General features: G+C 58.6%; 1 protein-coding gene across 5 annotated transcripts; it reads right to left on the bottom strand.

The window, feature by feature from the left end:
* Window positions 1-253: 253 nt before the first annotated feature.
* Window positions 254-26,544, bottom strand: VAV1 (vav guanine nucleotide exchange factor 1). 5 transcript variants are annotated; one of them, XM_040990745.1, is made up of 28 exons: window positions 26,363-26,544; window positions 26,246-26,314; window positions 13,722-13,838; window positions 13,224-13,282; window positions 13,021-13,089; window positions 12,804-12,912; window positions 12,584-12,679; window positions 10,882-10,950; window positions 10,294-10,397; window positions 9,863-9,962; window positions 9,172-9,267; window positions 8,948-9,016; window positions 8,772-8,858; window positions 8,563-8,648; window positions 8,064-8,196; window positions 7,647-7,756; window positions 7,000-7,101; window positions 6,691-6,788; window positions 6,561-6,583; window positions 6,370-6,415; window positions 5,685-5,821; window positions 5,196-5,261; window positions 4,806-4,837; window positions 3,971-4,087; window positions 2,389-2,476; window positions 1,486-1,600; window positions 702-853; window positions 254-547 (listed from the first exon to the last, which is right to left on the bottom strand). In XM_040990745.1, the coding sequence occupies exons 1-28, from the start codon at window positions 26,447-26,449 to the stop codon at window positions 494-496; spliced, it is 2,490 nt and encodes an 829-aa protein (XP_040846679.1). In that variant the 5' UTR covers window positions 26,450-26,544; the 3' UTR covers window positions 254-493. The 5 variants fall into 5 exon arrangements, with proteins under 5 accessions (XP_040846679.1, XP_040846676.1, XP_040846681.1 ...); XM_040990742.1 differs by having other exon boundaries at window positions 26,246-26,543; XM_040990747.1 differs by lacking the exon at window positions 3,971-4,087 and having other exon boundaries at window positions 26,246-26,544.
* Between the last annotated feature and the right edge of the window lie 746 nt (window positions 26,545-27,290).

Below are 27,290 nucleotides of genomic sequence, written 5' to 3'. Positions count from 1 at the left end.
TAAAGTTTATACCATTTAGCAAAATTAGGGGTAGGAGGATGCAAAACAGTAATTACGCTCTTCAATAAGAAAAGCAAACCAAGTGTACACTTGCTCTCCTCAATCTCTCCAGTGTGGCGTTCTTTCCTGCCTCTTGGAAATCCCGGGTTTCCACCTCCTCGTCCCATGGTGATGGTGGAGGGGGTGCTCACTGCGGGGAGGCAGGTGTGGCTGCGTGAGGGACGTCTCACCTCCTGAACAACACCACTGCATCTTGGGTCTGTCATTTTATTACAAGCAGTAGCCCTGAGCCCCACCTTCCTGAGGGGACCCCAGGGGCCATCCATGCGATATAAATTACCCACAGCAGGGCATCATGCTAAGACCCCAGCCAGCTGGACACTGGCCCTCCACTGTAACCTCAGTCTCTTTGCCCGCAGGGACCGGCCCCGCTGCAGGCTCCTTCCGGCTTCGAAGCCTTAAGTTCCCCGCCCCCCGGCCAGGACCCCAGGGCTCAGCAGTACTCTGAGTAGTCTTCCTCCACGTAGTTGGAAGGGAACCAGCCAATCTGAAGAGAGAGACATAGCTGGTCAGGGTGGCCTCTGCGTGGCCTCCCGCGGCTCCCCAGCACACCAGACAGGCCCTTCCCACCTCAGGGCCATGCACCTGCTGGCTGCACACCCTGCCCCCCCGACACCCAGCTGCCCCGCCCCCTGCCTCACCCGTCCGTAGATCTCGCCACGCCACCAGCCCTGTTGACCCTTCTTGTTGAGGATTTTAATGATGTCACCCTCCTTGAGGGACAGCTCCGACCGGTCCCGGGCACAGAAGTCGTAGCGGGCTTTGGCTGTGCCGAAGTACTTGGTGTTGGGCGCTGTGGGGAGAAGACAGGAGTAGGGGTGGGGTAAGGGAGGCTGAAATGCATTCAGCAGGGACCCCATGAAGGGTCCCCTGACCGGTGGGAAGGGTCTCCTATCCCAGTATCATCTCTCTGTCCCAGGCATTGCCCAAACTCAGATCCTAAGCATCCCTAAATTCGCAACACTGTATAAGCAAAAAGAACAAGAAGATTCAGGTCCGGGAAAGAGCCCCCAGAATCCAGAGAGAGAGAGAGGAGAAAAGCGCATTGTAAAACTTTGTAGGGTCAGGCACAATGGCTCAGCTGTCTAATCCTCTACCTACAAGCGCCGGGATCCCATATGGGTACTGGTTCATGTCCCAGCTGTTCCACTTCCCACCCAGCTTCCTGCCTGTGGCCTGGGAAGGCAGTAGAGGACGGCCCAGAGCCTTGGGACCCTGCACCCGCGTGGGAGGCTGGGACCGGAGCACTTAGGCCCTGCCTGCTGCCTCCCAGGCATCCGTGTCAGCTGGGAGCTGGGGTCAAGAATGGCAGCCCTTCATCCAAACTGGGACGCAGTGCCACCTGCTTGCTGGATGGGACACCCACAGCTCTCGACCCAGACTCTTCCTCCCCCAGTGGACCCCAGCCCAGGTGCATCCCGTTACCTGGAGGCCTGCTGATGGCTCTCCTCTCGGGCTCCTTGAAGGGGAATTGCAGGGTGGTGTCGAGGGACTTGAAGCAATCCTTCAGAGAGTTCTTCTGGTAAAACTCCACCAGCTCCTGGCAGGGAGAGTGACAGCATGATGGGGGTCAGTCCAGGGAGCCGGCCCACGTGGAGGCAGAGCCAGGACGGGGGTGCGGGGAGGAAGCTTGGGCCTTCCTGCTAGGGGAGCTGGGGCAGACTCATTCTCCTGAGACGTGGGTTGCTGATGTCTAAGACACAGTTGAAAATCCCAGGGCACTGAACTGAGACATGCTGGACTCCCCTCGAGGGGGCCGGTCACTCGGTCAGAGCTCAGCACCAAAGTCCACTGGCAGGTGGGCACCACTGGGGATGGCCACGTGCCCCCATCGGAACACGTGGGTTCCAACTCAGTGCTGCTCCCTGCTGGCGTGCGCCACGGGAGGTGGCCAAGCATGCCTGGGCCCCCTGCCATGCATGTGGGAAGTCCTGGCGTTGGCGTGGGCCCCAGCGCCAGCCACCACAGCCATGTGGGGACTGAGCCAGTAGATGAAAAATATTTCTCTCTCTCTCTCTCTCCCGACCCTTCTCTCTCAAGTTGGCACTTTCAAGTTCTAAAGGCTTGTGTTTGGCAAGGTCGAAGTTCTGTCATTCTGTGTCGTAGCTGGAAGAGTATCATCATTAATTCATTAATTATTATTATTAATTGTTACTCTGGTTGTAGCTCCTGAAGGGACTGGAAGGCAGTTAGCCTGCTGTGCCCCCTGGAGGCATGGGGACCACTCTGAGTGTGGGGAGCAGGGGTCCCAAGACGGAGCCCACAGCGAGGGGTCCCACCTGGGACTGGGGGACCAGAGCTGGGGAAAACGGGGTGCCGGGCTCCTACCGTCAGCCCCCGGAAAGCCTTCTTCTCCGTGATGCGGTACAGGCCCTCCGCAGTCATAATCTTGATGTGCTTCACCTCGACGTTACACCTGGAACCGGCGGAAGAGAGAGGACTCAGCACGGAGTCCAGGCCACCTCTTCCACCGTGGACGCAGTGAGCCAGGTCCCCTCTGGGGTCAGGGGCCACAGTCACCCTGCCAGGTCACTCCTCCTGGAGCTGTGCTGCTCAGAGACTTCTCATGTGGAAACCGAGACTTGTGAAGAAAGTGTGGACAGGAATGCAAGGCTCAAGTGGAGGGAGCGATCCCGCCTCCTGCTCAGACGGCCACAGGATGTGATGGCTGTGGGAGGAGGGACCCACTCCTGCCAGTGGGGTCGGCAACAACAGGGGCTGCCACTGTGGCACCACCTGCCATTTCCACATCCACCCTGTCCGCCAGTTCAAGTCCCAGCTGCTCTGTTTCTGATCCAGCTTCCTGTTAATATGCCTGAGAAAGCAGCAAAGGATGGCTCAAGTTCTTGGGTCCCTGAACCCATGTGGGAGACTCCGGTGAGGCTCCTGGCTCCTGGCTTCTTGCTAGCCCAGCCCTGGCTGTTGCAGCCACTTGGGGAGTGAATCAGCAGATAAAAGACTCTCTCTCTCTCTGCTGTGTGTGTGTAACTCAGCCTTTCAAACAAATCAATAAACCTTTAAAAAACAAAAACAACTCCAGGGACCTCCACCTCTGGTGACAGAACCACCTAGATGAGAAAACAACCACTCCCCTGCAGTAAAATTCCTAACTCTGCTGAGACAAGAGATAAGCTCTAACAGGGAAAAAAGGAAACTTCCAGAAGCCAAACAGTTGAAGATAAAAACTAAGACCAGAGAGCCAGCGCCAGGGCTGCCGACGTGGGTTTGCTGAGCGTGGCGACCCATGAGCCTGCAGGGCTTAAAGGTCATGTACCAGGTGTACGCGGCTCCCGGGGCCGCGCACCATGGGGACAGCACCCCTGCTTGGTGCCCCTGGGGAGGCCTGGCCAGAAGCTACACCCAGCACCAAGGGAGGACAAGACGACCCCACCCACCATCACCGCCCAGGCACTGACCCAAAGTCACGGGGAATTCACGCCCTTGGCCCTGCCCTCCTGCAGGCTGGGAAGAGCTGACCCTAAGGCAATCCGCCTCAGTGTCACAGCTCACACACTGGGAATCCCAATGGAATAGGGTATAAGAGCCACTGGGTGAGCTGGGAGGCGTGACACTCCCACTGGCGGAAGTGGCAAGTCTGCGAGAGTTGGGGTGCCACCCGGGACCCCCAATCCCGTGTCGGGGAATCGGGGACTGGCCCCTGAGCGAGTTCCTGGTCTCTGCTCAGCCCGGTACTGGCCTTCTAGGGAGTGAACCAACAGACGGAAGATCTTTCTCTCTCTCTAACCCTTCCTTCCAAATAGAGGGAGCAAGGGAGGCGAATGAAAGGGGTAACTGGGGACCCAGCAGGGACCCCCGTGACAGGGGAGCTGAGGTCGGGACACACCCCCCTTTGACCCTAAGGCACAGGCGCCTGTGGGAGACAAGGAGGGGTCCAGGAGGGGAGAGTTACTTGATGCTGATGGCGAACTCGGCTGCGTCCTTCACCCTCTGTCGCACCAGGAAGGTCCCATCCGAGCGGTTGGTGAGGATGCTCTCGGCTCCCGCACGCTCCATGGGGCCGGCGTACCTGCAGAGCCAGCCCAAGTCACACAGGGCCCCAGCACGGGGCACAGCCCCCTCGTAAACACACACACACACACAAACACACAGCCACATGGAGGTTGCCTCTCCCACCTGCCAGCCCCCTACAAAAACTACCCCAACCCCAGAGATGTAAGGATGTGGGAGACGCAATGCCCAGCTTAGAGAGGGCAAGGGGGGTGTGACGACGGCAGCTGATGCTATAGAGCGTGCCCATGGTGAGCGGGGTCCGGGACCAGGCACGGCACAGGCTCACGGAGCCTTCAACACCCCCGGATACAGCACACTGCCTTGGCCTCCTTTCCAAGGTACTGGTCCAAGGGCAAAGAGCTGCATAATGTGGGAATCGGGATTTGAACCCAAGTTAGCAAGAAAACCTCCACTCCTTACTGCTGCAAGTGAAACGGGTAGCCAGAAACGGGGGGAGGAATTGCTGCTGTCATCACCATCTTCATCATTCCTCTGTAACTGTGACCATTCCCCTTCCACAATGACCACTATCCCCCAAGTCCCAAGGGCCCGTCTTCATCTTCCCTTGCCCTCAGCAGGTGCACAGCCCTGGGATGGACACAGCAGCCCATTCCCTGACCTCTGAGAATCAGTAACTGGTTTATCCAGAGGCCCCTCCGTGCCCAGACTGCTCCCCCTCAACAACCAGAAGCCCCTTGTTAAAGAGGCAGGATGTAGGATGCAGTTCTACTCACCAGAGATGGACAGACAGGTCCTGAGGGGGGCCCTGGGACAGAGAAGCCAGCTGAGGCCATAGGCCACTGACCGCAGGGCAATCACCCATTCATTCACGCCACAAGCACTGTGCTATTCATGGCAGACACAACCCAAGCGCCAAGGGGGAGGGATGCTCCCGGGAGCCCAGGACTGTGGGGCTGCCCTCCCACCTGCTCTGTACAGCCCTCAAATCAAAGACATAGGGAAAAATGGGGTAAAGAAAGGGCGGCCGATGACCCCGGGCAGGGGGGCCATGGGGAGCCAGGCCTTGTCCTCACAGCTGAGAACCAGGTTCATGCGACAGCAGGCAGGAGAGACGCCCCCCCGGGCTGTCAGGGGCTGGGTCGGGGCGGCATGGAGGCACTTACGTGCACGTAGGGCTTCACCCTGTTACAGGGAAACCAGCCAACCTCGTTGGTCGCCGTGTTCCTGCCCTGAAACCCAGAGGACAAAAACACACGGAGGTTACAGGGCATCCACGTGCGTGTCTGCGTGTGTGAGTGTGTGTGTGGTTGTGTGTGTGACCATGACTATGTGTGCATGTGTGTGAGACTGTGTGACCATGACTGTGTGTGACTGTGTCCTTGTGTATGTCTTTCTGTGTCGGCATGTGTGTCTATATGTGTGTGCGAGTCCACCTCTCACTCAGAGACCCCTAGCCTGTCAGAGCCTGGGTTTCCCAGCAGCTTCCCAGCAGCAACCACCTCCAGGAAAGGCAGACAGCTCACACGGGTCAAGTCTAGAACCTTCTAAGCACATCACACCTCCCAGGCCCCGCCTCCTGAGCCAGGGGTGCACCTGCACCCAGGGTCCCCCTCCCTGGCCCCGCCCATCCCGCAGGGCCCAGCAGCCCCTACCTCCCACCAGCTCTGCTCTGCCTCGGCCTTGGTGAGTTCCACGATGTCCCCCAAGCTGAGCTGCAGGAAGGGGCCGAAGGCTCCAGGGGGCGGGGGCAGCCCAAAGTACTCCTGGAAGACTTCCATCTTGGGTAGGCCTGGAGGATGGCGAGGATGGGGGTGAGCGGGGTGGGGCAGGCAGATGGCCAAGGGCTCGCCCACTGGGGTCCCATGGCAAAAGTGGGGAAGGCTGACAGTGGAGACTGTGGCCATTGTGGTAAGGACAGTCTCAAAGTGCTGTGGGGTGGGGCGGACCCCATTTCGGACATCCACTGCACGCCCCCCCCCACCGTGTATATGCCCAGGACAGCAGGTGTCCAACGGAAGCTACCTGTTGGTAGAGTGACCCCCCCCACCCCTGCCTTGCTCCAAGCAGAGCTGGGACAAACGGGGGCTCCCTGCAGGCTGCTGGGGCCAAAGCACAGGGGTTGGGGGGTTAGCAGGTGGCCAGCGGAAGCTGCCTGTTGCTAGCGTGAACCCCCTGCCTTCCTCCAAGCAAAGTCAGGACAAATGAGGGGGCGGGGGCTCCCCGTGGGCTGCTGGGGACGGGGGGGGGGGGTGCAGAGCATCGTGGTTTGGTTGTGGGGGGAGGGAAGGGACAACGGGGCGGCCTCTGCTGTGGTCAGCCGGTGGCCTGCGGACTCACCCAGCTCGCTCCTTTTCTTCTCCTGTGCCCTGCGGTGTAGCTTGTCCTGGCGTGACACATCAGCACTGTCACCGAGCCACCTCCTCGCACCCCTGCCTGGGGATCCCCACTCCCCACCGCCCTGCAGCAACAGCCCCAGCTTTGTGCACACCCCCCCCCCCGGAGCCTCCAGAGGCCTCCCCCCTTCTCACCTTCTTCAGGGTTCCAGTAAAATCTAGGGAAACAACCAGGACCCCGTTAGGACGAGAAGTCCCTGCGTGGTCCAAGCCCACCACTCCCTCCCTTCCAACCCCCACACCACCCTGGGCGGGGGGCAGGTACCTTGTCCGTGGCGGCCACAGGGAGGTACTCTTCCCAGGCACTCCTTGTGTGCAGGGGCCCGGCATCGATGGCAGCGGTAGCCCTGATAGAAGGTGCCCCTAGGGCGTGCAGGGAGAAGGGTTTTGATCCGTGGGCATGGCCACCATTCGGCCGGCCGGAGTGGGAGGTCACAGAGTCACAAGTAAAGCTGAGCAGTGCCCCCTCCAACCCCCAGCTCCCAGGCAGGGGGCCAGCCCAGGGTCCCTCAGTGGGTGGAGGAGGAAGAGAGCAGGAAGTGAGGACCCAGGCCCAGCCACCGCCACCGCCAACCTCAGGAGCATCTGGCAAGCCTTGCAGGAAGTGGTCTCCTCAAAGGAGAACATCTGGAAGTCATGCCCATTGGCTGTGGCGTTCTCGGGGTAGATGTTGGAACTGTGGGGTTGAGGGGGGGAAAAAGCCGGGGTGTCGAGGCTCCTCATGGCTAGCTCACATCCGCTCACACAACCACAGGTAGGCGTGAGGGCTGCGTTTGCCACTGGGCTATGGTGGGTCCTGGGGCTGTGTGGCTATGGGCACGCGCGTGCGCACACACACACACACACACACACACAGAGCAGACTCGTGGCAGCCAGGGACAGAGAGAGAAGCCAAGGGAAGTGATGGCTTCCTAGGAGCGGGGTCTCCTCGGGGAGCGAGGACAAGCTGGGGGAAGCCGGCAGGGGACATGGGTGCGGGTGTGTGTAAAATGGCACAGGTGCTAATCCCGGGAGCGGCCAAGCTTTCATCATGTGGATGGAGAGAGCAGGAGGAAGAAATGGAAAAGGCCTTGAGCCCACCCCACCCCTTTGCCAGATAAGCCGAGCAAGGTCCCATGGCAGGCGCCAGGGCAGGGCAGAAGGGAGTATGGGGCACCCCTGCAGCTCCAGCTCCCCACCACCTCCCTTCCTTCCTGGGACGGCACGAGGCAGGGCACTCACATGGCCATCTCAAACTGCTCCATCCACTTCTTCTTCATCTCCCGGGTCTTGAAGAACAGCTCGTAACCCTGGGCCCCTTGGTCCTCAATCAGTAGGAACATATGACTCCACTGTGGGCAGGAGGCGCTCAGTCTTGGGGTGGGGGGAGACACCCCTCCCTGCAACCCCACCCACATCCAACCCAGCTCCATGCCACAGACCCAGAGCTCACACACACACCCCTTCACAGGAGCCCACGCTCAACATAGCATGTCATTCATTCATTCTCGGGTGCACACGCCCCTCCCCAGATATGCACACAGGTGCACACTTGTACCCACATACACGCACAGCCACGCACAGCCACACAGAAGCCCAGCACACAGCCCACTTGGGCCCACCCTCTCCCCCACAAGTCCCGGTGTCCGGATCCCGCACCTTCTTGTTCTCTCTCTCCCCGGAGGAGTCGTCGCGGACCTGGAAGCTGTGCAGGTTCACGAAGTCCTTGAGGTCGTAGGAGTCGCCGCGCCGCTTGCAGATGAGCAGGGCCTTGTCTAGCAGGAAGGCGTACCTGGGGGCAGCGGGTCAGCGCCCGAGGCCATCCCACCTCCTCGCTGCTCCCTTCCCTCCACCTTCCCGGCCCTTCTCTGCCTCTCTTCTCCCTGGACATCCCAGCCAAGCCCACCTGCTGTCCACCTTGACCTCACGCAGCTCCAACACTGCTTGCCTCCAGAGACCCTATCCACCGGCCTCTTTATTTCTATTTGCATCCCGACTCGGGTGCCTCCCCAAATCCATGTGGACTCTGCCCACCTGCCCGTCTGGATGCCTGGCTCTGCCCAGCCAACCTCCCCTGTTCCGTATTGGCTCATCCCTGCTCCCGCCTGGCCCTGTCCCCTCCCAGGCTCCACCCCAGCCACATCTGGACCCCGCCCACCTGTCCATCTTGGAGCGCCTCTCCACCGAGGTGATCTTGAGCTCACCGTCCATCTTGGGCCGGCCGTAGTGTGCCAGGGACTGGTCCTGAGCAGGAGGCAGGCGGGGAAGGGGGTCTGTCTAGGGGCCACGGCTCAGGGGCACAGACGGCCTCCCCAGCGGGGGGCGGAAGACAGCCCACAGCCCTGCACCCCCGCCCTGCGCCCTCACCAGGTTCTCGATGGAGAGCTGGAAGTTGGTGATCTGCCGCAGCGTCTCGTTGTCGCGCTTGACTTCGTTCACGCACTGCGCCAGGTCCTGCGGGGCAGGGCAGGGCAGGGTAGGATGAGCCAGACGCCCCACCTCTCCATGCCGCCTGCCCCGCTCTAACCCCCAGGCCCTGTCACCCTCATAGCATCCAGAGCCAGCCGCAGGTTCTCCTTCTCCATGGCGTCCTGCGTGTGCTTGACCAACTCCTGCGACAACCATGAAGTGACGTCAGCGGGTGCACCTGCGCCTCCTGCGCGCCCAAGGCTAGCCACCCCACCACTACGCAGCCCCGCCAGCTCCTGCCTGGCTTAGCCGGCTGTCCTGGGACTCCCCGTGGCCCGTGTCCACCTCGCACACACACCTGGAGCAGCAGGTGATATTTCAGCACTCGCTGCATGGGTACCATGAGCAGATCCCGCAGAGTAAATCTCCCGTTGTTGGCTCGCTGAGAGCATTCCTGGGGGAGGCAGCAGACGGCAGGTGCACAGGCTGCTGGAGCAACAGCCTACCTGCACCCAACACCCCCGGGTCAGGAAAGGTGCCAGAGGTGAGGGGCCAGGGGTGGCTCTATAGCCCAAGGGGATGATGGAGGTCCAGCACCCTGCTGGGCTGCCCCAAGGGTCCCCAGCCCCACTTGCACCAGGTACACAGCTCCAAGTTGGCCCCAGCTCAATATGAAGCTAGAGGTTGGCCCAGGCTTGGGGCATTGTCCGTGTTTGGCTTTGCACAATCCCCGCCCCCCGTACCATGCTGTGTGTCAGAACTTCAGTCTGGTAATGGGAGGGTGGGTCAGCCCAGAGCTGAGGGTGTGGGGGTCAGCTGGGACCAGGACCCAGGGCTATTCTGACTCTGCTTCATTTCCACCCTTGGACACACACACACACCACGCACTTACACGCAACACACACACACACTCACACAGTCACACACACACACTCATAGCCTTGACCCTTGGCTGAACCACTGAGATGACAGAGCGATCTCCAGCCTGGAAGGGAGTGGGGGAGCTGCCCCTTCCCCTCGCTCTCTCCCCCACACGGCCCAGCCCCCACCTCCAGCTTCATCTGCACGTCCTCCCGGGCCGCGGCCACCTGCTCCAGGTGTTTGCTTGCCGACTCAACCTGACTGCAGTAACGGCCATAGACCAGGAACCTGCAGGAAGAGGGGCGGGTGAGCCAGGCGAGGGTGGCTCCACCTCCCCATCCCTCTGGTGGCCTCAGAGCAGCCTCTTGTGGTGTCAAACCAAAGAGTACTCTTCCCATCCTTCATAAACATGCACTGAGCACCTGCTGTGTGCCTGAACACAGGGTAAGGATGCCGCCCTTAAGCCCACCACCGCCTAGCAGGTGCTTCCCCAAACCAATCATTCCTCATAGGTGAAGACCAGGGGAGGCTCAGCCACTCGCCGAGGCTGCCTGGCAGCGCTGGGAGTCCCTAGCCCATTCCCACCTGCACCCTGCAGGGCCGGCCAGCTGGCCCTCACCTCTCCTTGTATTTAATGAAGACCTGGTACAAGCTAGAAGCTGCCGGAGAAGCCAGCGCATCTTTCATTTCTTTTAGGAAGTGGGTGTGCACACGGAGCAGGTCCTGGGTCAGAGGGAGGTAGGGAGAGATGCAGGTTAGGACCGGAACCTGCCCCCTCCACCCAACCCTGCATGCTGGGATCTGAACCTGCCCCCTCCACCCAACCCTGCATGCTGGGATCTGAACCTGCCCCCTCCACCCAACCCTGCATGCTGGGATCTGAACCTGCCCCCCTCCACCCCACCCTGCATGCTGGGATCTGAACCTGCCCCCTCCACCCCACCCTGCATGCTGGGATCTGAATCTGCCCCCTCCACCCAACCCTGCATGCTGGGATCTGAACCTGGCCCCCTCCACCCAACCCTGCATGCTGGGATCTGAACCTGCCCCCTCCACCCAACCCTGCATGCTGGGATCTGAACCTGCCCCCTCCACCCAACCCTGCATGCTGGGATCTGAATCTGCCCCCTCCACCCAACCCTGCACAGCAGGACCAGAACCTGCCCCCCTCCACCCCACTTTCCACCAGAGACCCAGGCCGGTTCACCTCAATGTTAATGAAGATGATCTCGATGTCCTGTGGTTTGAGGAACCTCTGCAGGGGCTTCAGGAAGTGCTGTGGCCAGGAGAGAGGGAGGAGAAGGGGTGAGGCCATGCCTCCAGCCTAGGTGCCCACCGAGACAGAGAGAGATGGAGAGAGCGAGCTCAGCTGGGAGGGACAGGAAGGCAAAAAGAGATGGAGCCCAGGCACCGGCTTGCATGCGAGTTGTGGCACGGCAGGTGAAGCAGCCACCAGGGTTGCCACCAGCCCCCACGTTGGAGCCCTGATGAGAGTCCCGGCTGTCCCACTTCCCATCCAGCTCCCTGCTTGTGGCCTGGGAAAGCAGCGGAGGATGGCCCAGGTGCTGGGCTCCTGCACCCACGTGGGAGACCCAGATGGAGCTCCAGGCCCCTGCTGCAGGTCTGGCTCAGCTCCAGCTGTTGTGGCCATTTGGAGGAATAAAGCAGCAGGTGGAAAAGAATCCTCCATCTGTCATCTGTGCTTCAAACACATTCAGAATAAACTTGCACATAAATGTTGCCAGCAGATGGAAGATACAAATCCACAGGATGGAATATTACTCGGCCCTGCCGCTCGTTACAATCACATGGATGAATTCTGAAACCGTCAGTGACCAGAGAAGCCCGAGGCCACACCCTGTGTGGTCCCATGCCTGGGCGATGTCCAGCACAAACAGTGGGCTGACTGTGCTTTCCAAGGGCAGGGGTTGGGGAGAGGATGGAGAAGGGAGGGGTGACCACTAAGAGGTGCAACTAGAACATCAGAGAGCTGGCACCTACAACGCCAGCACTCGCACTGGATATTCCATTTTCCATCCAGCTCCCTGCGGATGTGCCTGGGAAGGCAGTGGGAGATGGTCCCACGGTGCCTGGGCTGCTGCACCCAAATGTGAGATAAGTTGAGCTACAGGCTCCTGGCTGTTGCAAATATTTGGTGGTGGGGCACCGAAAAGTAGGAGTGAGAGAGAGAGAGAGAGAGAGAGAGAGTGGCAGGCAGAGATGAGAATACAGGAAAAGCCAGAGAACTGATTAAAGAGGGACAGAGGGACAGAGAGAAACAAGAGGGATTCAGTGACAAGAGTCAGAAAAAGATCCCAAGCGGAAGGCAAGAGAAACCCAGAGACAAACAGGAAGCAAAGAAGCCAGGGGACAGGGCCTCGGGCAGCCCCAGAGTGGGCACACAGGCCCGGGCACCTGCCTGCTCGGCCGCTATGCCCAGACCCATCCCTGTGTCAGTCCAGCCCCTCGGCCCGGCCACGCCTCTGAGACTGACCATGCCCCTGTGCCCAACCCCATCCTGTAACCAATCTCACCCCCTGTGCCAGGCCAGGCCCCTATGTCTGGCCTCGCCCCTATGCCCAGCCACACACCTGTGCCCGGCCCTGCCCCCGTGCCAGACCACACCCCTGAGACTGACCATGCCCCTACAACAAGTCCCTCCCCGGTGGTGTCCTGCCCACCTCTGCACCAGGCCGCTCCCCTGCACCCAGCCCCACCCCAGACCCCATCCTCGCCCCTGTGCCTTACCACGCCCCTACGCCCGCCCCGGTCCTGTACTCAGCTGTACCATGAGTAACCTGACCCCTGCACCCAGCCCCACCCTTGTACCCAGCCACGCTTCACTCCTGCACCTAACCACGCCCCTCTGCCCGCCACAGCCCTGCGCCCGGCCCCGCCCCTGCAGCCACCTGCTGGATGGAGGCCAGCGTGTCGGTGTACTTCTCCTCCGTCTGCTGGATCTCCCGCAGGCAGCAGCAGCGCTTGTCATATTCCGTCATCTTGGGCTGCAGGGGGCAGGCAGGAGAGGCCGGCGGTGAGGGGGCCTGAAGCTGCTGTCCAGCTGTTTGCCACCCACCTACCTCCCTCAAGCCTGAGCCTGCCCTGTCCACCCGGCCGGCCAGCACGCACCGGCGTGGGCAGCGGATCGGTTCGCATGAGGTCCTCGTAGATTTCATCTCCTTCGGCCTCCTCATTCTCCACACAGTCGTACAGGTCCTCGTCCTCCTCCACCGTGTCGCTGCGGGGTGCGCGGTCAGCAGGAGGAGGGCAGCTCAGGGGCCCCCCACCTCCACCTCCCCCAAGCCGGAGCGCATCAGCCCCGCCACGCACCCCCCCACACACTCACTCGATCTGGTCCGACAGGCCGCTGTAAATGTCCTCGTCACCCACACTGTCCTCATCGATGGGGAAGGGCCTGTGGGAGGGGGTGGAAGTGGGGTGGGAAGACACCCCGGGAAATGTGAGGCTGGGCAGACAAGTGGTGGGGCTGGACAGGGTGGGACACGGAGAAGCCCCGAGTCCCAAGGTCCCGGCTGGGTGGGCACTCACATGATCCCCTTGTTCTGGGCGATTTCGGTCCAGGACAAAGCAGATAGAGTGTAGATGACCTGCCAGGAGGTGACAAGGGCCTGGCTGCTCAACAAGCCTCTGGCCTCCCTCCCTCCTTCCCCCCACACACACACAGCTCCTGGCGCTAGACCTGCAGGCTGGACTCCCAGGGCTCTCCACACTTGGTCTAGCTCTCCTCTGCACAACCTCTGACAGTTCTGGGCTAGCCCAGGGTGGACGTTGACGCCATGGCATCTGGGTTAATCCCCCACTTGCAATGCTGGCAACTCATAGGAGCACCTGTTCGAGTCCCGGCTGCTCCACTTCCCATCCAGCTCCCTGCCTGTGGCCTGGGAAAGCAGTGGAGGATGGCCCAAAGCCTTGGGACCCTGCACCCGCGTGGGAGACCCGGAAGAAGCTCTTGGCTCCTGGTTTCAGCGTGGCCTAACTGCAGCCTCTGTTTTCCTTCAACCATTGCATTCCGGGAGCGCAGCTCACCTTTCCGAAATCCTGCACGTCGAACAGGTCGAAGGCCTCAAAGAGGTCGCTCCGCTTGAGGCCGAACTTGTCGCAGCAGGTGGAGAGGAAGGTGCGGATATTCTTAAGACACAGGAACTGCGGGGTGTGGGGAGAGGATGGAGAGAGCGCGGGATGGGGCGTGTAAGTCAGCGCCAGCTACAGAAGCAACTGCCACAGGCTCAGTCTCCTCCTGCCCCCGACCCCTTTACATCCCAGACAACATGGGAAAAATCCTAACACGGCCACCGAGTCCAAGTCTCATCAGCCCCATCTGGACAGCTCTGACAACCCGGGGATGCCGAACCCCTCCTACCCAACGCGGCGGGCTTTGCCGGACAGCCATGCGCACACATGTGCACACACCATGCTGAAGTCTTAACTCCCACACGGGTGCTCTGCTGGGTCGCTTATTTTTTCACGTGTGATTGGTTGGCTACAAGAAGCCAACAGCACCCACGTGTGTCTCCAGGTTGTGGCTTTTTTTTCCCCCCACATTTGCCACATCCACAAGCAACCTGACCCCTTTGTCTACACAATGCCTACTTCATATTTGCTTTATGTTAAATCTCTTTGAAACAATAGATATTTTTAAAAAGAAAAAAAAAGTTGGTGGAAAACCTTCTTAATCCGTGTGTTCTAGTTTTCGTGTCCCCATCGACTTTTTGAGGCCCCCTCACAGGTACTGATGTCAGATGTTTGCGCCCCACAATGACATTTTCGTGTCTCCTTCCAGAAACTTCCTGGGGGCCGTGGCGTGTAAGACACACACACACGAAGCCATTCAAGAAACATTGCCCCTTGGTTGGGCACCATCTGTCCAGGGCCACCCACGGGCAGTCAGGGAGGTCCCTGCTAGGAGCCCCCAGGGAGGACTCAGTCAGCCTGGCCCCCTCTTTACAGGTGGGTCCAGGGGGCGGGCAGGCACCTGCACGTGACCCAACCACAGAAACCACCAGCACCCAGCAGCAGCCTCTGCAGAAGCGATGGGGCGCCAAGAACCCAGCACCAGGAAGTCCTGACTTGACCTCGTGGAGATCAGCTGACTCTGAGCCTGCTTCCTGCACCCCCCCCCCAGTCATGTGATGCCTCCAAGGGGCGAGGGGATCGGACAGGAGGGGACAAGTGAGTCATCACCCCTCCACTCCCGCAAAGTTCGTTAAAGAAAGGAGGCTCAGCTCCATCACAGAGCCACCATCACCAGAAGCACCTGAGTGGTGGCAAGTCTTCTTGCCCCAGGGTCCCACGGGGACAAGACCCCTTCCCCTACTCCAAAGTTGCTGACTGGGCTGGGGTTGAGGTCCAGCCGTATGCAAATCAGCCACATGACCTGGAGTCACCTCAGCAGCACCAGGCTTGTTCCGCCTCTTTTGCCAGCGAGTTCCTCCTCCCAGCCCCGCCAGCATCACACATCCCAGACAGAGCCGGAAAGGTCCGCCTGCTGGAGGCTGGGGGCACCTGCTGGGGACAGCAGACCAAGAACCCCAGACCCTTCTCCTCGCCGTGCCAGCCCAGCCCTAAAGCTGCCATCTGCACCCCACCCCCACCAGCCACAGGGAGCCTGCCGGAAACAGGAAACGCCTGCTGTGGCCTGCCAGGGCTGGGGACTCCACCTTCAGCCCCTCGAGGAGGGAGGAAGGGAAGGGGCGGGGCCCTCCTTGGGTTCAGGCTTCCCTCACAGGGTGCCCAAGCTGTGCCCCGCCCTGTGCAGAGAGCATGTGCCAGTGGTGCCTAGAAAGACGCCTGGGGCAGTGGGGAAAGGGAATAAAATAGGTAAGCTTGGGTTTTGCCCAAAGGCCCAACTGGCTAATCCTCTCCCTGAAAGTGCCGGCATCCCATAGGGGCACCTGTTTGAGTCCTGGATGCTTCATTTCCCATCCAGCACCCTGTTCCTGGCCTGGGAAAGCAGCAGACAACAGCCCAAAGCCTTGGAACCCTGCACCCGCGTGGGAGACCCAGAAGAAGCTCCTGGCTTCAGATCATCTCAGCTCCAGCCATTGCAGCTGTCTCTTTTTCTGTCAATCAGCCTTTCCAATACAAGAAACTAAATAAAGGATGAGAAGAGGAACCCACCACTTGGTGCCACCCACGCAGCCCAAGCTCATGAACTGTTGCACATGCCTTCTCATGTCCTATGTTTAATTTGGAGGCAGGTGTTTGGCCTAGCAGTACGGACACCGTCTTATCTTAGGATGCCTCCATCCCAAATCGAGGTGCCCGGAGTTCACTGGCAGATCTGGCGCCCTACTCCAGCTTCCTGCCTGTGGGGACCCTAGGAGGCAGAAGGTGATGGCTCAGGTCCTTGGGTCCCTGATACCCATGTAGGTGAGCCGCGATGGAGCTCTTGGCTCCTGGCTTCAGCTTGGGCCAAGTCCCAACCATTCCAGACATTTAGGGGATAAAGAATGGATGGCAACCTTCTCTAGGAATTCTCTCTCTCTCTCCCTCCCTCTCTCTCTCCATGTCTCTCTCAGCCTCTCAAGTTAATAATTTTTTTAAAAAAACATGCATAAAAGACAAGTTCATGTAGCAAAATTCAGGAACCTCAACTCTCTTAAGAAAAAGCCCATTTTCCAGTTCGTAACCTACCTGCCTGTATTTGCTTTATTTCCGTCTGTTTTAAAAAAGGAACTAAATTACCCAGCCTCCTTTGCACTCTGGCTTCCTCGTCAGAGTCAGCCAATGGGAGGCCCCGGCAGGAGGAAGGAGACCGGAAAGCTGGGTGCAACTTCCTCCTGGCAGCAAATGTGTCTCCTGGAACAGCTCTGGGGGGACAGGTGTGACCCATGGCCCTCGTTCCCTTCGCTGTTAGACAAACCCAGAGTTCAGTTCTCTCTGCCTGAAACACCAATAATGACTCCCGCTTTCCCGGATGAACCCTGAGCGGGAGAACCCCAAAGACGACCTCGGTCATGAAACACCTTGAAGGGTCTGCGTGCACCACCCGAGAAGTCATGTCCAGGTACAGGCAAGCAGGAATTTATGGTAAGGTACTTTAGGGGGCCAGCGCAGTGGCACAGTGGATAGAGCCACCACCTGCAGTGCTGGCGTTCCATATTGTCAGCAGTTCAAGTCCCGGCTGGCTGTTCCACTTCCCATCCAGCTCCCTGCTTGTGGCCTGGGTAAGCAGTGGAGGACGGCCCACAGCCTTGGGACCCTGCACCTGCCCGTGGGAGACCCGGAAGAGGCTCCTGGCCTCAGGCCATCCCAGCTTTGGCCACTGAGGTCATTTGGGGAGTGAAGCGGCAGGTAAATGATCTCTCACCTGCCCTGTGTGTGTTTGTAGTTAAAGCCACGAAGGCCTCCTAGGCCCAAGCCTTGCTACTTGTTCATTAGGTAACTTCAGGCAGCTGACTTTAAAACTTGGTTTCTTTCTCGCATCTGTGAGCGAGAACAATGGTTGGCAGAGGACACTTGCCTGGGATAGCCACGGAGTGTGTCACAAGCCCCTTACTCCTGGGTAGCCTGAAGATGGATTCCCCTCCACCCAAGTCTAGCTGGCCTTGGTGACTCAGAATACAGGGCAAACGCAGCCCTGGCTTTTTGAGAACTCTTTTGAGAGGAGTCAGCAAGTGTTAACACATTCAGAATGACCCCTGCCTGTGTGTGTGTGTGTGTGTGTGTGTGTGTGTGTGTGTGTGTGTGTGTGTGCCTGGTCCTTCGGACTGCTCTCTCAGACTTTCTGGGTTGTTGCACTTATAGGTTGCATTTTTTAAATTTATTTTTATTATTTTTTTTTATTGGAAAGGCGGATATACAGAGAGGAGAGACAGAGAGGAAGATCTTCCGTCCCATGATTCACTCCCCAAGTGAGCCGCAACGGTCAATGCTATGCCGATCCGAAGCCAGGAGCCTCTTCCGGGTCTCCCACGCGGGTGCAGGGTCCCAAGGCTTTGGGCCGTCCTCCACTGCTTTCCCAGGCCACAGGCAGGGAGCTGGATGGGAAGTGGGGCTGCCGGGATTAGAACCAGTGCCCATATGGGATCCCGGGCGTGCAAGGCGAGGACCTTAACCACTGCGCCACCGCGCCGGGCCCAGGTTGCATATGTTTTTTCTACTTCCCAGGAACACTTGAAGCACTTGCCAGCTTTACAGCTTATATTACTTAAAAAAAAAAAAAAGATTTGTTTTTCTTGAAGGAGAGACAGAGAGGAAGATTTTCTGTCCGATGATTCACTCCCCAAGTGGCCCTGGAGCTGAGCTGAGCTGATCTGAAGTCAGGAGCCAGGAGCCTCTTTCGGGTCTTCCACGTGAGTGCAGAGTCCCAAGGCTTTGGGCTGTCCGCCACTGCTTTCTCAGGCCACAAGCAGGGAGCTGGATGGGAAGTGGAGCAGCCGGGATTAGAACCAGCGCCCATATGGGATCCCGGTCATTCAAGGTGAGGACTTTAACTGCTGGGCTGTCACAATGGGCCTGGCTCAGATTACTTTGTTGTCAAACTTTTGACTTGTAAAGCAGAGAGTGCTCCTGTAAACACACACACACACACACACACACACACACACACACACACACACAGCCCACAAGTGCCAGGGCAGAAGCCCCAGGAGCCAGTAACTCAATTCTAGCCTCCCCACCAGGGTAGCAGGGACCCCCAGTGCTGGGGCCATCACACAGCTGCCTCCCAGGGTCCCCATCAGCAGGAAGCTAGAGTCAGGTGCCCACGTTAGGTGTCTCCACCGGGCACTCCAACGTGAGGCACAAGACCAGCAGCCTATGGCTATGGCTTCACTGTCCATTCTCCTGGCTACTCTATAAGGCAAGAGGCTACCCCTTCCCTCCTCACTTGAAATAAGAAGAGGCACGTGTCCAAGATCCCAGAGCCCCACACATCTGATGCCTAAACCCCCAACATTGTGTGGAGGGCTCTCAGAACGCAGGCAAGGCAGTGGGGACTCCATCCCTCCCCCTCTGGAGCCGCAGCCAAAACCTGTCCCCACAGCATAGCCAAATGTCCCCCTCTGAAAACACATCCCGCCAGGCCCTGAGCAAGAACCACCTCCCAGCTCCAGCCTGCCCACGGCCCCCACTAAAATCTCTCAAGTCCCACCCCCAAACCCCGCCTGGCCCGCCCCACCTTCACTCACCTGCCAGCTCAGCTATCAGGCCGCCCTGACCCCTAGGAGAACCTGCACTGCCAACTGCTGTATCATGACCCTCGGTCCTCCAGCCCCGTGGCGGGGGCAGCAGCTGTGGCCTGAAGGCACCCCAGTTTGCAGAGCTTGTTTGGGGCAGCCGTGGAAAGCAGACACACAGCCACCTTAGCTTGTGCATGTGCTCATCGACAGGCCTGTCCCGTGTCACAGGTCCCTCCCACACAGTCAGCATCATAGATGTCGCTGATGATCATAAAATAAGGGAACTGACATACTCAGAGTCATTTTTTACCTCCCCTTTGCCCATCCCATCCCCAGTCCTGTTCACTAACAGGACACTATTGTTGGTCTCCACTCCGTGGCAGGAAGCTCACCCACCCTGTGCACTCTCCTAGGGGTCTCTGACCATGTCTGCGGACATGTGGTGGTCTCGGCTCCCGGAGGAGACACTGCAGGCGTCAGATACCCCAGTTGAGGCTGGGGAGGCTGCTCAGTACTCCACACAACACAGGGTGACTCCCAGAATGGTGAAAGATTTACCCCCAACATCAAGAGGACTGGGACCAGCTGTGGTTCAAGTCCCGGCTGCTCCACTTCCCATCCAGCTCCCTGCTAAGACACCTGGGAAGGCAGTGGAAGATGGCGAAAGTGCTTGGGCTCCTGCGATTCAAAGCCAGGAGCCAGGAGCCTCCTCTCGGTCTCCCCCCATGGGTGCAGGGTCCCAAGACTTTGGGTCATCCTCCACTGCTTTCCCAGACCACAAGCAGGGAGCTGGATGGGAAGTGGAGCAGCTAGGACACGAACCAGTGCCCCTATGGAATCGCAAAGCATGCAAGGGAAGGATTAGCCTATTGAGCCATTGTGCCAGGCCCCAAAAGCTACATCCTAAAAGTAGGTAAGAGGTTGAAACCCTCCAGCCTACATTTAGTATCCGATGGCAACGTACACATCCCATATTACCCCCTTGCTGGTGACCGTCCCTCCATTTTTCACCCACTTGCCATCTTTAGGGTCATACACCTGCTCCAACTCAAGGAATGGGCGTGCATACAACCCTGCCAGGCTCAGGAATGGATGGGTAAGCACCCGACCCTGAGATGATCAGGTCCAATGGAGGATCTTAGCCTGAGGGGCAAGACAAACCAAGCCTCCCATTCCCTATAGAACTCGGAGTTGTTGGGGTGTTCAGTGGGAGCGGCAAGGTCCCCATGTCTGCTCCACATGAGCATGTGGGGAAAAGCACCCGGCAGAAAATACAGCCAGATATTCTCCTGGATCCAGCCAGACCTGAAGTCATTCTACCATCAATGTCTCAGTCATTTGAGCTCACACCTATCATTTTTAAAGATTTCTCAGGCCTGGCGTGGTGGCTTAGCTGTTGAAGTCCTCTCCTTGAATGCGCCAGGATCCCACATGGGCACCAGTTCTAATTCTGCCTGCCCCACTTCCCATCCAGCTCCCTGCTTGTGGCCTGGGAAAGCAGTGGAGGACGGCCCAAAGCCTTGGGACCCTGCACCCGCGTGGGAGACCAGCTTCAGCTTGGCCCAATCCCAGCTGTGTGGCCGTTTAGAAGTGAACCAGCAGATGGGAGATCACCATCTCTCGCTCTCTTGCTCTCTCACTTGCCTTTGAAGGAAACAAGCCTTAAACCTTAACACCACCAACATGTGGTTTTGCAGTTTAAGCTCCGAGGAGTCTGGGAACCAGGAGGTGGGGATAGCAACCCACCCAACACTGAAGCGTCAGCCCCTACGTTTGCCCACGTTACCATCAAGACTCACACGGGCTCGGGTTCACAAAATTCCTAAGTACCTGACCTGAACCAGAAGCCAGCTGACCATATCGACTTGTGTCAAGAAAGAAAATAATCCACCGGCAACAAAAAAGTCAGTAATCCTGAAAGGAGTAGAAACAAAACAAAAACAAACAACAACTAAAAAAAAAAAAACAAAGGGCAAAGAAGACAGATCTAAAGCAGATCTAAATAGCTCGAAAGCACATTCCACTTGCCCAAGCTCCCAGCAGGAGGCAGGCAGCCGGGTTGGAGCCAGCCAGGCCCCTCGCTCCCTGCTGGCCAGCCCCATGAGATCAGTGTGGACGGAACTGCAGGGCAGTGCCTGTCACTCACACAGAGGCCTGGCTCCCAACGCCGGCTCCACGTGTGCAGTAACAGAAACTATCATACTTCCTCGGGACTTTCCTAGCTTCTCGGATCTTCTCGGATCACAGCCCATGGACCCATCCCAACAGGACTTTAAGAGAATTCACTCTTTGGTGGCCCCACATTATGGTGCAGCCGGTGAAGCCACTGCTTGCAGTGCTGGCATCCCATAGAAGCAACCGTTTGCACCCCATCTGCTCCACTTCCCCTGCAGCTCCCTGCTCCTTGTGTCCACGTGGGAGACCTGGATGGAGCTCCTGGCTCCTCGGCCTTGCCAAGTCCTGGCTGTGACAGTCACCTGCAGAGGGAAGCAGTGGATGAAAGATCTTTCTGTCTCTCCTCTCCTAACTCTGCTTTTCAAGGTAGATGAATTGATACATGTGTCACCTTGTATCGTGATGTGTGTGTGTGGTGATGTGTGTGTGTGTTGACACGGAAGATACAGTGACAGGCTGTTGACTGGAGTGGATGTTTTATTACTGACTTTCAACACTTGCCAAGTATTCATCAGCAGCGAGGCGAGGGGTGGCCACCCCATTCAGCCACACAGTTTTTTAAAAAGGTTGATATATCCGTTGGAGTCCTGGCTCCCACTCCGGACTCCAGTCCCCTGTTCACACCCACCCTGGGCTGCTGGGTAGCAGCAGGTGCCTTGGGTCCCTGCCACCCATGTGGAAGACCCACCTAGAACCCCAAGCTCCCAACTTCCTCCTGCCCGGTCCAGACTCCAGGAATGCACCTGCCTGGGGTGTGAAACATGAGTAGGGAGCTTCCACCCCATCCTCTCTCTCTCTGCCTCTCCGGCTCCTGTAAAAAGCTGACCCAGAGGGTCACAGGGTCGCTGGTGTGACAATCAGGCAGACAGCCATGCGTCTGAAGCGAGAGCTGCTCGAGCCAGCCACAGCCCATCCCCCACCAAGGCATCACACACTGCAGTTCGTGGAAATGCTACGTGGATCTAACACATCCTACAAGAAAGGTGTTTTCTTGAAGATTTATTTACTTTTATTTGAAATGACAGAGTTACAGGGAGAAAGAGAGAGAGAACTTCCAGCCCCTGGTTCACTCCCCAAATGGCCAGAGCTGAACTGGTTCGAAACCAGGAACTTTCTCCACGTAAGTGTAGTGACTCTAGGAGTTGGGCCATCCTCAATTGCTTTCCAGACCACAAACAAGGAGCTGGATGGGAAGTGGAACAACCAAGACTCGAACCAGTGCCCCTATGGGATGCTGGTGCCACAGGTGGAGGCTTAGCTTGCTACACAGAGAGAAGTGTTTTGAAAGAAGAGTCACTGGGCCTGGTGCAGTGGCCCAGTGGCTAAAGTCCTTTCCTTGAACTTGCCAGGATCCCATATGGACACCGGTTCTAATCCCAGCAGCTCCACTTCCCATCCAGCTCCCTGCCTGTGGCCTGGGACAGCAGCAGAGGACGGCCCAAAGCCTTTGGACCCTGCACCCACGTGGGAGACCTGGAGGTCTTGTTTACTCTTTCTCCCACACCCTCATTAGCGCATATTGGATACAGCTGAGACCAGGTGCTTCTAGCCCCAAGCCCACTCCGTTCGGCTTAACGAGTGCTAGTCAACTCCTTAGCCCACAACACCTAGGGACTAAACTCCTCACCTAGCACGCACTGGGATCCCATAAGGGCACTGTTTCATGTCTCAGCTGCCCCACTTCCCATCCAGCTCCCTGCTTGTGGCCTGGGAAAGCAGTGGAGGACGGCCCAAAGCCTTAGGACCAAGAAGCTCCTGGCTCCTGGCTTCAGATCAGCTCAGCTCCAGCTGTCACGGCCACTTGCGGAGTGAGTCATCGGACAAAAGATCTTCCTGTCTGTCTCTCTTGTTCTCTCTGTGTGTATCTGCCTTTCCAATAAAAAATAAATAAATCTTAAAAAAAAATTTTTTTTTTTAATAATTTTGAAAAAGAGTCACTCTTTGTCACTTGGCCTCAGAGCCAATTTCTGGCTCCAGTCTCGCACCCCAACACGGAATGTGCGAGGAGAATTTGCCCGGCCTCAACCTGTCTCCATAAGGTCCCCAACCATCACTCCCTCCAGGCATCGCCACGCAGGCACCTGCGCCCCTACCCCATGGCCTCTGCATGAACAGGCCAGACAACCTGCTCAGCCCACTGCTGCCCCAGGTCCACAGTGTCGCCATGTCAGCGAGGCCCCCTAATTGATGTCAAACTACGCAATCTTTCCGGAGAGGGTGCAATCCTGCCACGTGTGCCATGCGGAAGGAAGGAGAGGCTGTTACGCAGTAAGCCAGGAGCTGCCTTTGCACCCCACTCCCATGCGGAATCCGAAAGGAGCTGATTTCATACAAGACACGTGTGGAGTGGCAGTTACCAGGAGCTGGGATGAGGGCGGAGATGAGGGTGAGAGACTAACAGCTGCTACGTTAGACAGGGCTTAGAAGTTCTCTTATCCTGGGCCCGGCACAATAGCCTAATGGCTAAAGGCATGCACCTCGGCCCCACATGGGCACTGGTTCTAATCCAGGCTGCTCCACTTCCCACCCAGCTCCTTGCTTGTGGCCTGGGAAAGCAGTGGAGAACAGCACATAAGCTTTGGGACTCCGCACCTGCCTGGGAGACCCGGAAGAGGTGCTAGCTTCCTGGCTTTAGATTGGCACAACTCCGCTGTTGTAGCTGCTTGGGAAGGGAGCCAGTGGATGGAGGATCTTTCTCTGTGTCTCTCCGTCTCTGTAAACCTGCCTTTCCAATCAAAATAAGTACATCTTTTTAAAAAGTTTTCAACACAAAAACATGGTGTTAGGGAAGATGCTTTCACTCTGATTCGAACATGATACACATACTGAGATAGCACGCAGTACCCCACCCACATGGACCATGTTACACACCAGTGACAACCAGGGGGAAAAGTGCCACGCAGCACTCCCAACCCCCTTTCATGCTGTTTCTTCAACACGCACCACGCCACCTGCAATGCAGGCATGGCCCCAGTTGTTCACCATCGGCTTCCCACAGGTGACCCAAGCTTGTTATCAACAGAAGACCATAACTGCCCAGCCGAGAACAGGGCCAGGCACACGCAGCACTGGGTTGGATGGGTGGATGGATGGATGGGTAGGTGGGTGGATGGATGGATGTGTGGATGGATGTGTGGATGGATGGATGGATGGGTACACGAGTGAATGGATGGGTGGATGGATGGATGGATGGGTAGGTGGGTGGATGGATAGATGGGTGGGTGGATGTGTGGATGGATGGATGGGTAGGTGGGTGGATGGATAGATGGGTGGGTGGATGTGTGGATGGATGGATGGGTTGGGTGTGTGGATGTGTGGATGTGTGGATGGATGGATGGATGGGTACACGAGTGAATGGATGGGTGGATGGATGGATGGATGGGTAGGTGGGTGGATGGATAGATGGGTGCGTGGATGTGTGGATGGATGGATGGGTACATGAGTGAATGGATGGGTGGGTGTATGTGTGGATGGATGGATGGATGGGTGGGTGGGCGGATGCACAGAAGAGGTTCTGTAAAGAAAAACCCTTGTTTATGTGTCATTCCCCCTTGTGGAGTCCCCTCCCCTTGCCCTTCCACGGAGGTCGCTTGCCGTGAGCACCCTGCAGCTTCCCATACACACCCCCACACCCCCATGCACCGATGGAATGTCACAGGGAGATGACACGGGTGGAGGAAGGGAGTCACAGAGCCCCCACCTGTTAGGAAACACCCCTACCCAGCCAGGGGCCCGACACAGCCGAAGGTGACACAAGGAGAAAAGTCCTCTGCTTCTTCAAGACCACACACACATGTAGACAGTGCCAGGCAGTGCCATGCCCACAGCCCGAAGCTCCAGACGAGAGCGCACAGGATTAGGTCATGACAGTTGGAGGGGGTGCTCTGCGTGCCCCAGTCCAGGACCACCACAACGCCTCGGCTCAGCTCCTAGCATGGCCTGATACCGAGACGCGGAGCTCTCCTCCAAGGATGACTGCTCCCTTGTGGAGTCACGCCGTGATCCGGCTTCAGCTCGGCCACACGCAGAGCTCAAGTTCACCCTCAAGTCTAGCCACTTTCCCGCCAGCAGCGTTACAAGGCCCTGCCACTCAGGGCCACATCTGGGGCCTCACAGATCCCTCAGCCACTTCCTCCTCCTGCTCTGGGAGCCAAGCCATCAGGCAAATGAAGGCAAATTCAGGATGGGTTACCCACCCCTCCTCTCCATACCCCCCGCACCCCGCCCCCTGCCAGGGCTGAGCCCCAGGGCACCAGATGAAGACAGTACCTGGGTCTCTTCTCCCTGCTATAGCCCGGCCCCCGAGAAATCCCCCTGCCAGACCCCCCCAAGTGTGCGACTTCCCCTTCTCCCAGCCACAGGCACCCCTCCGGCCAGGAAGGAGGCCCCGCTGCGTCCAGCTGGCCTCAATCACAGGTCCCCCAGCTCATCAGGGACAAGCCATCATCCTATAGTGGGGAGGCTGGGGGAGACAGACCCCCACCTTCTTGCGATAGGGAGTGGGGGTGGGGAGGTGGTTGTGTCCCCAGAGGTCCCCCTCACAAGAGGGCCCCATCTCCTGAGACGCCCAGGACAGGCTCGGCCTCCTCCTAGGCCCATGGTACCAGGCCCGCCCCAACCACATTCAAATCAGGATTTGAATACAAATCTTGCACTCAGTGGTGGTGGTGGTGGGGGGTGGTAAGCTGGGGGAGGCAGCTACAGTCAGTTCTTGCCTCTCCCTGAAGCTGAAAAAAGGAGAGGCGGGGGGGAGAGAGAAAGACTGTACTTCTAAGCTCCAAAGTCCCGGGACCTGAGCTAGACTCTGAGATTCTGGGCCCCCCATGCACCCCACAGTGCCCCGGGGCTCAGGCAGGAAACTGAAGGGAAGGAAGATACGAGGGGAAGGAAGGGGCTGAGGCTCAGGCCGCGGGAGAGGACATGTGGGGGGGGGAGGGTGGTGGCGGCCCCTCCCCCACCTCCAGAATTTGGGGGTGTCAGGTTGTGTGTTGCAGGGGGATCCCATCCAAGGAGACCAAATCTCAAGGTCACTTAGGGCTACCAGGGACACCCCCCCATGCTCACACACGTAGGATATGCCCCTCAGCTCGTCCCATCGGGAGGGGTTTGGAACCCCTCAATGTAACGTCAGCATTCCGCTCCGCCCAGATGAGAACCAGGTGAAGGCCTGGCCGCCCACCCCGGGAGCCCCAGCCATCACGGGGTGGGAGGGGACCGCTTCTGAGCCCCCCTCCCTCCCGCCTCCAAGCTCACCTGGGACATCTGGGGCCGCAGGTTGACATCCCGGAGGTTGATGGCATGAGGCAGCAGGTTGTTGAGCAACTGGCAGAGCAAGACGCCATCGCGCAGGGCCTGGGCCAGCTCACACACCTGAGCCCCCTCCCAGGTCACACGGTGGTTGGGTGGCAGCACCCGGCACTGGATCAGCCAGTGGGTACACTGACGCCATAGTTCCATGGTCCCCCACCCCAGCCCGGCCCGCTGCTCTGCCAAGCCAGGCCAGGCCCGGCCCCGCGCACCCTGGAGGCCTCCACCGCCTGCCCGCCCGCCCGCTCACTCTGAGAGCGACAGCCTGCACTACCACTTCCTCTTAACTGTCGCCCCAGGAGGAGGAGGGGGTGGAGGAGGAGGAGCTGCAGTGGCGAGGAGGAGGGTGGGGAGCACCTGCCAGCTAGCTCTCCCCAGCTCCTCCACCCCAAACCTGGGCTCTGGGCATTGGAGGGTGAAGGATTGGAGGCCGCTAGGGTGGCCAGCTCATGGCAGGGACTGGTTGAAGGGTAGACCGTGCCCTTCCTCCAACACCCCATCCTCGCCCGGGCAATCCAATCCCACCATGGCTCGACTGGACTAGACTGGACCCAGTGCGGTCCAGTCCATGCCAGGAGCACCTGGCCCTTCCCAGCCCTCCATGGTTCCCACCTCCCTCAGGGACAAAGCCTGGCCCTGCCCCAGGTCACTGCCGCTCTGTGAGCCAAGCTCATGGCTTCATGGCCACTGCCTGGTCTCCTACTGGTCCACCCCAGAATCACGTCTCCTTTTCCACCCATGGCTGGCGAGGGAATCCATAAGTGACATTTATCCCAAACCTACAGCCTAGGCCCAGAGGCTCACATCCCAGCTCCGTGAGTCCTCCTCCTTGCAGGCTGGTCAGCCCTGGTCAGCCCTGGCCTGTCTGACCTTGCCTGCACCATCGGGCTATGGGATGCCTGGACGCCTGTGGCCAGCAGGGGGTGCGAGAGCCCTTCCCCGGGGTGACCAGCAACCGGGATGTAGGGGGAACCCTAATACTTGGGCAAGT

The sequence above is a fragment of the Ochotona curzoniae genome, unplaced genomic scaffold (genome assembly GCF_017591425.1).
Source record: "Ochotona curzoniae isolate NIBS_2020 unplaced genomic scaffold, NIBS_Ocur_1.0 contig_605, whole genome shotgun sequence".
Classification (NCBI taxonomy): Eukaryota; Metazoa; Chordata; class Mammalia; order Lagomorpha; family Ochotonidae; genus Ochotona; species Ochotona curzoniae.
The sequence above is the reverse complement of the archived record's forward strand: the minus strand, read 5'-3'. Positions and strand labels throughout refer to the sequence as shown.